This window comes from Scyliorhinus torazame, chromosome 16, assembly GCF_047496885.1.
Source record: "Scyliorhinus torazame isolate Kashiwa2021f chromosome 16, sScyTor2.1, whole genome shotgun sequence".
Classification (NCBI taxonomy): domain Eukaryota; kingdom Metazoa; phylum Chordata; class Chondrichthyes; order Carcharhiniformes; family Scyliorhinidae; genus Scyliorhinus; species Scyliorhinus torazame.
This window is the reverse complement of record NC_092722.1, coordinates 108,219,093-108,229,884: the sequence shown is the minus strand read 5'-3', so window position 1 is coordinate 108,229,884 and position 10,792 is coordinate 108,219,093. Positions and strand designations below refer to the sequence as shown.

Genomic DNA, 10,792 nt, shown 5'->3' with positions numbered 1-10,792 from the left:
TTAATACGCAGGCGACTTGCTGCTTTATATTACAGATCCAGTCTCCACTATGGATGAAATAATGGAGCTACTGAGGAGCTTTGGCTCCTTCTCAGGGTACAAGTTGAATCTGGAGAAGAACAAATACTTTCTGGTCAATCCCCTAGGGAGCGAAGCCAATCTGGAGGTGTTACTTTTTTGTCTTGTCAGGTCTAGTTTCTGTTATCTCCGTAGCCAAGCTCCATAAATTAAACTATGCTAGTCCGGTGAGTACATTATGTCCGATTTACAGAAGTGGGATAACCTCCCCCTGTCCTTAGCAGACAGGGTGCAGACTATTAAAATGAATATCCTCCCGAGATTTCTATTTTTCAGTGTCTTCCCAGTTTTCTCCCGAAATGATTTGTTGTTAGGGTTATTAAGTTGTTAGCCTCCTTTATACGGGCAGATCAGAACCCAAGGATTCATAGGGCATTTCTTCAGCGGGACAGACAGTTTAGCACTGCCCATTTTGCTTTTTTAAATGTATTCTTTCGTGGAGCATGGTGTCGCTGGCTGTGTCAGCATTTATTGCCATCCCTGATTGCCATTCAGAAGGCCCTTGTGATCTGCCTTCTTAGACCACTTCAATTTCACTTGGGGTGAGTTAAAACATGGCAGCAGAGTTTTGGATGTCCTCAATAGATAACAGAAGCCAGGGATATCTTTGCATTCCAAGATGACCCAGGATTCATGTGCATTTGAGAGCATTACCCAGCCAAGTTTGGGTAAAACAGTTGTTTGACATATCTTTTCAACTCTGCATTCCCTGGACCTCAGGCAGTGAAGAAGAGTGCTGTACTGGGGGAATAGTCCGGGTGAGAGAGAGTAAATGGTTTTATTGGAACTAGGACAGCAGAAGTGGAGGTGAGCATATGAGCAGCTGCAAAAACATCATGGTGAACAGAGGGCCAAAGGCTAGACTTGGTATTTTATAAATGCAGTTATAGGGAAGGCTTTTTTCATTAATAGATAAAGAATCAGATGGACTTGGGACGAAGCAACAAATGAGAATGAAGGTCTTACAAGGAAGTGATCAGTATTGGCCTTATCTGTGATTGATGCAATGGGATTAGCAAGACCATGTAAGACAACAAGGTCAGGGGTTGTTGTGAATCTGTGCTGGAGAGTTTACCAACAGGGAGAGATTTTAGGAGGATAAAGGGTCAATGAATTCAGAGGAGAGAGAACATGACGAGGTAAGATGGGGGCTGTCTCCAAGCATGAGAAGTCATTCAATGCAGAGTCCCAGGGAGCAAAGCAGTGAAGATATCTTGGTGACAACACTTTTATCATATTCGGGAGGGGTGTAGAGAATGATGGCTTTGAAAGAGAAGTGGGTTTGGTGGAACAAGGTAAAATGCTCAAAGAAGGTGAAAGTGCCAAAGGATTCGGGGTCAGGTCAATGTGTGATTTTGTGATAAGCACCACAACATCACCACGGTGAGGTGAGCGGTGGGAGATATAGCCAGGCAGGGAGACTTCATTAAGAGGGTAAGGCATCATCAACCCTCAGCCAGGCTTCTCTTAAGGCTGTGATGTTGATGCAATCATTCACAATAGGTTCATGGTTAACAAAGGCCTTCCTCACAAATGAATGGACATATGGAGAGAGTGATGCAGAGAAGGGCAGTGAGAGGAGTATCTACAGGGTGAGTTGGGCAGGAGGTAGGTGGCAAAATTAGCTCCCAGTGACCATATTGGGCAGGAAGGTGTACAAGAGAATGGGTTGGAGTAATTTGTGTTGCTGCTCATATTCAGCCAGTGCCAAGAGCTGTGATGAGCCCTTTTGGAGGGTGTCAAGAACAGTACAGAGGGATGCTGTAGATTTATCTAAAACTCAAGTCCAGGACAATGGCAAGAGAACAGAAAGTTTGGGAGGGCAGAGCACCAGATATATGAAAATATCTACAGATTCCATTGCAAAGTTTGTTATACCAGGAACATGTTGACAACAGCTATTTGGAAACAGCAATATTTAATAGATTTTGCAGCAAAATTGCCTTTGGAAAAACTTGATGTTTTAAAATTAGGCATTGCCCTTTTAGAACACTGGCGGGGAGAATTTGTTTTTCTCAGTGAGTTGTGCGACAATGGAACTCTGCCGCAGAAGATGGTGGAGGCGGGGGGTCACTGAATATTTTTAAGTGGGAGGTCGTTGGATTCTTGTTGGGCAAGGGGGGTCAAAGGTTATCAAGAGTAGATGGGAATGTGGAACAGAAAGCACAAATGGATCACTGGTGATCTTATACAATCACAGAGCAATGGACCAAATGATCTACTTCTGCTCCTATTTTGCATGTTACTAACGTTGGCATTTGCCACGCAAAATTGTGTCAGAAAAAGTGCAAAAACATTGTGGTTTACATTGTTGCCACATTTTTGTAAAAGGATATGATTAACCTCACTAGGGTTTTCTGCTAGACTGTAAAGAGTTGTGTCTTGACAGCATGTTGTGGCATGCCTACCTGAGGAGGCAGTGGATAGTGTATTGTCACTGGACTAGTAATACTCTGGGGATCCACATTCAAATCCAACCGCAAAATTTGAGTTCAGTAAAAATCTGGAATTAAAAGTCTTAAAAATGACCATGAAACCATTGTTGTAAAAATCCACCTGGCTCACTAATGTCCTTTCAAGAGGAAATCTGCCGTCTTACCTGGTCTGGCCTACATTCTTTTTAAAAAGTACCTGTTCTGCACCTTAAGTGCTCGAAGCGACAAGGCCGGGTGCAGGAAGGTTGGATTAAAAAGAGCATCGGGTGTCCTCGGGCTGGCATGGACAAGGTGGGCCGAATGGCCTCTTTCTGTGCTGTATCTTTTCTATGATTCTATATGACTCTAGACCCACAGCAATGTGGTTGAGACGAAAGCCACTCAGTTCAAGGGCAATTAGGGATGAGCAATAGATGGTGGCTCAGCCAGCGACTCCCACATCCCGTGAAGGAATTTAAAAATGGGATGTGATTGATTGAAATGGACACCTGCCTATCAAGAGTTAGCAACGCAATCACTGGACAGTGCCAACCGAACCAACTCCGAATTGGTCTCCGGTTCCTGGACACGGGAACAGCCCTTTCTCGGATTTGCAAAATTGTCCTGGCAGTTCCATCGAGAGGGACAGTGTCACTGAGAATATCAAAACGCACAATGCCCTCTGTGACAGATGGGGTGGCATCTTTCCACTGGAAAACTGTTAAATGTAGTCAATTGACTGCCAAAGATTTCAAAGAATTTGAAAATGTAATTCAGTTAAATGCGTAAATAGCGTACGCTACAGGACGTAATTCTGAAATTACAACTGCGTGATAATTTGAATTATCTCATTAAAACAAGCACTAATGACATATTTTTAAAAACATTGTGATTTATTCTGGGCATCTGAAAACCAGGCGCCTGGTAGGATTTTCCGCTGCTTTCTGTGGATGTAAGAATTGCAATGCAGAAGACAAGTCTCTCAAACCAAATTTGCCTCAAACCTTTTGGTCAGAACCCTATTTCATATATGATGGTTACCTTATCTGTGCACGCCTCTGAGCCGATATTCCAAAGGCACAGAGTGCTATTTATTTACTGTTAACCAGAAGTGCTATTTGTTCTCATTTTATCAGCCTGAAAAATGAATGAATTGCCAATAGCTGGATGAAATTACTTCACGTTCTCCCATCGCCACAGAGTAGGGAGGGAGTTTCTCTTTGGAAACACGGTGAAAAGCACCAGAAAACTAGATCAAGGTTGTGTTCTGGAAATAACATCTTACTTACTCTCTGCTGCGTGTAGCTAAAGCGATTTAAATACAACTTTCCATGATGTTTGACTTTAAGTTCTACATTGATATCTGGTGAAATCTGACGTGTATGTGGCTGTGGTTTTTCCTTCCCCAGCTGGATGGTCTTTTATTGCCAGAATCTTAAGGACATCATTGCACACTTCACCGCCATGTGCAAATACAGGGATCCGGGCGTTCCTGTTCTTCTGCCATTACAACGGCACTGATATTCCCTTTGGGATTTAAATCCAGTGACACTCTTCTATCTCCTGCTGTGCTTTGGAGATGCTAAAATAATAAGGAATCATCCATTCGTCTGCCCCTGCACATACCCAATTTGTGTGGAAACACATTTACAAATAATGCGATGAAACAAGTAATCATTGTGAATTCAGGAAGGGTATTCCAATGAGAAAACGATGGTCTATACAAGCAAAAGGCTTGTGCTTTGAACTGGTGGAATTCTAGGGGCGCAGTTTGCCCACCTGTACAATGCTGTGCTGTCAATTTAAACATCCTGCATATTCTCCGCGACCATTCCCCAAAATCTTTCAGACTTTAGCATTGAAATCGAATAGTCCTGGTGCAGTTATATCCTGACTCTGGAATTGCATGACACAGTCTGCAGTTATTAATCCAGTAAAGGGCCTGGATTGTATCCTCCAATTCCATAAGTGATTCCGACAGACCCTCAGCCAGCCAAACCCAACTTCAGCCCCCGTCCCTCCTCCCATCCCAACACAAACCACGCACACACCTCAATACAAATATACCCCCTCACCCCACCTCTTAATATAAACTGAGAACCCCATCCTACCTCTCACTACAAACTAGGATCCCCCCTCTCAATTCAAACTGCCCCCCCCCCCTCCCCACCTCTCAATACTGACTGGGAGCCCATCCCCTCTCCACTTCTCAATAAAAAATGCCCCCCCCCTCTCAATACAAACTGGGGCATCCCACCTCTCAATTCAAACTGGGACCCCCACACTACCTTGCAATACAAGCTCCGACCCCCGCGTCTCAATAAAAACTGAGACACCCCCACCTCTCAATACAAACTGGGACCCCCACCTCGCTATACAAACTGGGACCCCTATCCCCGCCATCAATACAAACTGGGACCCCCACCTCTCCATACAAACTGGGACCCCACCTCTCTATACAAACTGGGACCCCTATCCCCACTAATAATACAAACTGGGACCCCCACCTCTCCATACAAACTGGGACCCCCACCTCTCCATACAAATTATGACCCCCATCTCTCCATACAAACTGGGACCCCCACCTCTCCATACAAACTGGGACCCCCACCTCTCCATACAAATTATGACCCCCATCTCTCCATACAAACTGGGACCCCCACCTCTCCATACAAACTGGGACCCCTATACCCACTAATAATACAAACTTGGACCCCCACCTCTCCATACAAACTGGGACCCCCACCTTTCCATACAAACTGGGACCCCTATCCCCACTAATAATACAAACTGGGACCCCCACCTCTCCATACAAACTGGGACCCCCACCACTCCATACAAACTGGGACCCCCACCTCTCCATATAAATTGGGACCCCCACCTCTCAATACAAGCTGGGATCCCCACCTCTCCATGCAAACTGGGACCGCACCTCTCCATACAAACTGGGACCCCCGCCTCTCAATTCAAACTGGGACCCCACCCAAAGGCTCAATACAAACTGAGAACCCCACCCTACCTCTCAATACAAAGTGGGACCCCCACTCTACCTCCTAATATATACTGGGACATCCACCTCTCAATTCAAACTAGGGCCCCCACCTCTCAATTTAAACTGAGACCCTCACCCCTCTATTCAAACTAGGACCCCAATCTCTCAATTCAAACTGAGACCCCCACCCCTCAATTCAAACTGGAACCTCCACCCTACATCTCAATACAAATTGGGACCCCACCTCTTAATTCAAACTGAGACCCACACCTCTCAATTCAAACCGGGACCCCCACCTTACATCTCAATACAAACTGCCACCAACTCTCAATTCAAACGGGGCCCCCCACTCTACATCTCAATTGAAACGGGGATCCCCAACTCAATTCAAACTGGGGCCCTACCTCGCAAAACAAACTGAGACCCCGGCAATACAAACTGGGACCCCAGTAAAGCTCCCTTTTTCCCAGTTTTGAAAACAGTGTGTAGTCCCCCCACTTCGTGTTTGAATTGCATCCAAATGGAGCTCCAACTCCTGGAGCGATGTTAAACGATGGAGTGTTTCAAAATGGAAAAGTATGAAATTTATAATTTATTTGAGAAAGGCGTTAGTTTTTGGGATGAAGTGAGAGACTTGATTGAACTCTCCGTTATCAACCGCAGAGAGATGGGACCAGGGGAACTTTGGTTCCACTGGTGTTCAATATACCCACTCTATTCCAACCGAGCTTCCCCCAACTCTCCCAGTGCCCAGATAAAAGGACGCGGGTATTGTGTGGAACTCTACATCGACCTTAACGAGGTACAGAATACAGGAATAAATTAACTGGAACCATCCCAAGCTGCAATCACATTCAGTATCCCTTGGAAAAAGGAACATAGCAAGTACACAGCTTACTGTTTACAGTTACTACTGCATTCCCCATCTCACCAGCCAGCTGTTTTTTTCCTGTGTGAATGGGAGAGGTCCGAACTATCTTGGTGTCACTTCACCCCATGGCAAACTCCATGGCCATTTGCAGCTAAGCCAACTTCTCCCGGTCAGTTAGCGGAGGAAGCACACTGTGAGGTGACACTAACACGTGCAGATTAAGGGAAAATTGGAGTTGCAGAACGCAACTCTTAAACTGGCCGCCCAATTAAAACTGTTTCCCGTTTATGCTGACCACACTTTAGGAAGGCCGTGCCATTAAACAAAAACTGCAAGGGTGGTCCTAGTGACGAGCAGTGCAGTCGTGAGGGAGTTGGAGGTCTTGATTGGAAAAGTAGAATTGACATTGCACAGAAGAGACCCTTCGGCCGTCGTGCCCGTGAGATAGCAGTCCAATCAGCCCCACTCTCCATCCGTGTCCCTTCATTATTTTTCTTACCAAGTCTGAATCTAATCCCCTTTTGAAAGTTACAATTCCACCGCCCTTTCAGACAGTTACACTGCAGATCACAAGTGCTACAGAACTGAACGGTTTTGGGGGTGCAATTTTTAAAAGAATACACAGACGATGGAGCATATTTTGTAAAATTATATTTACATCAATAGAACCATAAAACAATACATCTTGCGAGGACTGATTAGTCCCAATTTGTTTACCCAGTTAGTGGTTTTACACCAATACATTAAACCATTGAACAGGTCAGCATTAACGACATAAAATTATTCACACTCTTTACAACCAGAGCTTTGCTACAAAATTTTAAACACTGGTAGATATTAGCACAAAAAGAACGCGTACAAAAATATTTTCTAAAAATCTCCAGATTAATTGGCAGGATTTGAACAGTTTCGCCTGCCCATCAAGGTTATTGGCGATTTCGTGATTGCCACGGTCAGTCCTTTAAGGCGGGATATTTACATGCAGACATGTAAAATCGTCCACAATAAACAAGGCACCAAGACAATCTCAGCATGCAGTGTTTAAATGCGAAAGTACAGAACATCCATTTGCCATTTAAACTAACACCGGATAAAGGTTGTCCCTCATTGACTGCTGGTCAGATTGAATTCCACTCTAACCCCACCCCCTGGTTTCTGCTCTGCCTCTCCCCAAAAATGGAGGGAAAAAGTTAAAATGTGAAATACCTGCTGCACAAATCCTATTAATAACTTAGACTTCGACAAGAGGAAGCCAATCCTTGGTTATTTTGTAGAATTAGAGAGTTTTTATGCCATTTACCGCGCATTGTCGTTGTTTATAGACATCAGTGACCAATCTAGATTAAACAAAAGTGCCGGAGTGAGTTTCCTCAAACATTCGCTGCCTTGTTTACAAAATATCCCCTTTTGCCACCTGCTCTGTGAACTCTCAGTAACCACACTTTCGACGCTCTCTCTCTCTCCCGCGCTTCCATCAGTTCACAAACTCTGGCCAGCTTCTTGCGGGCTCCGGCCGGGAACTTCTGGGGAGAGGGCTAGTTAACACCAGATATGCACTGGTACCCCTGGCTAGTTTAACCACTTTAGCCAAAGAAGGACCCCTCCCCTGTGCGACCCCCCCTCCCCCCAAAAAAGCAACTGACTGGCTTCCCCTTCCCCAAAAGTAAAGGTGGGTGGGGGCTAGGCTGGGGGGTGGGGTGGGGAATGGGTGACATTTTGAGGGTCTTTGAGAGGATGCCGAATGAGCAAAATGTAAACACGTAAGCTGAAGGAAACGTAGGTGCAATCTGCCACGGATAACTCTGTTCCCTTTGCAGCCCTTCGCCTTGCGGGTAGTGTCATTTAGCGTGTCCTTTCCATGTTTATACTGTCCTGGGCGGACAGACGGTCAGAGGGCTGCTCCCTGAGCACAGGGTTGTCACTGTGGAGCTAGCCGCCCTCTCGCTGGCCAGCTTCTTTTCTTTCTGCCGCAAGTGGATCTTGGTGTGCCTCTTCCTCTCGTCGCTGCGGGCGAATTTCCTGCCGCAGAAGTCGCAGGAGAAGGGCTTCTCCCCGGTGTGGGTGCGGATGTGGGTGGTCAGGTGGTCGCTCCGGCTGAAGTTCCTCATGCAGATGCGGCACTGGAAAGGCTTGTGGCCGGTGTGGATGCGGATGTGCCGGGTGAGCTCGTCCGAGCGGGAGAAGCGGCGGTCGCAGCCCTCGGCCGGGCACGGGTAGGGCCTCTCGTGGACCGGGGTCTTGCTGGGGCGGTTGGGGTACTTCCTGAGCCGGATGGGCCGGAGGGGCAGGTTGTGTCCGCCGTAAGCGCTGGGCAGCCGAGCCCCTTCCCCCGACGGGTTGCCCAGAGTGAAGTTTCTGATGGTGGAGAGAGGGGTGAGCGGAGGGGCCATCCTCATCTGCTCCACCGGGCAGGAGAAGGGTTTGCGCTCGGTGCCCGGGTTCAGCTCTCGGTGCGGGTGCTGAGGCTGGAAGATGCTGCTGTACTCCGGCAGGATGGGGTATAAGGTGTTGTCCACCACCGGCTTGGGGGAAGGGTAGGAGGGAGGAGGGTATCCCAGGCTGCAGGTGGAGGTGCTGAAGAAGGGAGCCGGCTCCTGGTAGATCTCCCCGCAGGTATAAGGAGGCGGCGGCGAGTACATGTGCTCCATCTCACTCGGGTTCTGTGCCATTGTGCAGCTGAGGGTGCTGGAGAGCGGGTTCGGAGAGGCCGAAGAGGAAGAGGAGGAGGACGACGAGGTGGAGGAAGGTGGAGGGACTCCAAAGATCCCAGTACTCACTATGTTAATGATTCCATCAGGGCTCCAATTGGCGCTGGCACATTGAGAGTCAATAGAGAACTTGCCCATGTAGGTAAAAGTCTGACCGCGGGAAGCAGGGTTTGGGTGATAGTTGTGATAAGGCAGGTCGATGGGTCTCTTCTCACTGCACATGTCCACGTTAATCATTCCATCTGCTGAGGATTAAGAAAGTGGGGCATAGTTAGCATTCACTTTGCCGAGTTTCGGACAGCGAGAACTACAGGCAGCAGTTGTCACAGCCAATAGCTGAACTGAACTCCACCTGGGACTGAACCGCTGAGAGAAACCAATAATAAACAGGAGACGAAACACAACAAACCACACAGCAGCCGAAACAGCAGCTCTGCTCGACAGGCTGACCAATCCCCGCTCTTTAACTTTCCTAATTTCAGTATATTCTTATTATTCCGTTTTCATTTCACTTTTAAAAACAACCCCCCCCCCCCCCCTCCACTCATTCTATCTCCCTCCCCACCTTGGACAGCATGAATAAAATGCAAACTGTCTCACTATAGATCACCACTTCCCTGCACCCGTGCAAACTGCAGCTTCAATCAAAACAGAAAAGATGAATAAACATCACCCCGAAGATTTTTACGGGTTATGAACTATCCCCCCCCCCCCCCACCCCATATCACCACCACCCCCGAGCCGCGCACAAGTGGCCGGTGCCAAGCTGCTTACCTGAGGGCATCTGCTCATACTGTGCCAGCTCCTGGTTAGTGAAGGCGGCGAGGGAGACAGGCAGCGAGCTGATCTCATCCACCGAGTACATGCTTTCCGGGAGCTGATGGAAGAGACCACCGAGGGACAGCGGGATCTTCTCCGCCGTTTTCGCCGTCATCGTTTGTTTTGGCTGGGTCTTGGATGAATTAAGAAGAAGAAAAAAAAGTTTTCTTTCCTTCCCCCAGACCCCTCCAGCCTCTCTCCCTCACTCTCGCTCTGTGCCTCTTCACTTGGTGCAAGCGTTATAGTATCTAAATGTTGAAAGTGAGCTGTGTCTGTTTGGGTTGCCCTGACTCGCGGGATGCTTTCTAATGCTTTAGCTGCTACTAATATCTCTCTCTCTATTTATCTCTCTCACACTCACTCTCTCTGCTTCAATTCTCCTTTTCACAGGCTCACTTTACTATTTATCCCAGGCTGCCGAATGCCCCGTGACGTAAGAGACCATATATGGACTGAGAGAGGAAAAGGTTGTAACCAGTCTCAATGACGCGGTGGGCGGGGACCTGGCTCCTCGGCCAGAGGAGGCATCTCATGGGCATAACCCCCCCCCCCCCCGCCCCCCTTTCCCAACTCCCCGACCACCCCAGAACCGGGGGGGGGGGGGCAGTGAGGGGAGACAGGGGGGCTTTGGGGACCGCTCAATGCTGCGCCCTCACTTCCTTGCTGGGTTGAGTGAACATGGAGGGATTCCGGCTGCGGCTGCCTGTCCATGTATGGAGAGAGGATCCGGCAAGGAAGGAAGGCAGGGCAGAGGGGCGGGGACTCCGCCCGCCCCTCCACTCCCATATTTGGTGGCATGAAATTCCGGAAAGCGAGCGAAGTCACGGAAACTGGCGAAAGCCACACTAGCAGCTGAGAGACACAACAGGCAGAAAAGTGGGGAGTGGAAGGAGCCACACACAAAAACCCA

General features: G+C 47.9%; 1 protein-coding gene across 2 annotated transcripts; it reads right to left on the bottom strand.

The window, feature by feature from the left end:
- Positions 1–7,006: 7,006 nt before the first annotated feature.
- On the bottom strand, positions 7,007–10,389 carry egr2b (early growth response 2b). 2 transcript variants are annotated; one of them, XM_072478821.1, is made up of 2 exons: positions 9,838–10,389; positions 7,007–9,305 (listed from the first exon to the last, which is right to left on the bottom strand). In XM_072478821.1, the coding sequence occupies exons 1-2, from the start codon at positions 9,995–9,997 to the stop codon at positions 8,218–8,220; spliced, it is 1,248 nt and encodes a 415-aa protein (XP_072334922.1). In that variant the 5' UTR covers positions 9,998–10,389; the 3' UTR covers positions 7,007–8,217. The 2 variants fall into 2 exon arrangements, with proteins under 2 accessions (XP_072334922.1, XP_072334921.1); XM_072478820.1 differs by having other exon boundaries at positions 7,007–9,308; positions 9,838–10,387.
- Between the last annotated feature and the right edge of the window lie 403 nt (positions 10,390–10,792).

Bases quoted from the DNA above. Each gene is read 5' to 3' on its own strand.
- egr2b (XM_072478820.1), bottom strand. From the start codon at position 9,997: ATGACGGCGAAAACGGCGGAGAAGATCCCGCTGTCCCTCGGTGGTCTC. The intron at 9,309-9,837 runs GTAAGCAGCTTG...CTTAATCCTCAG, and splicing joins GTATGAGCAGATGCCCTCAG to CAGATGGAATGATTAACGTG.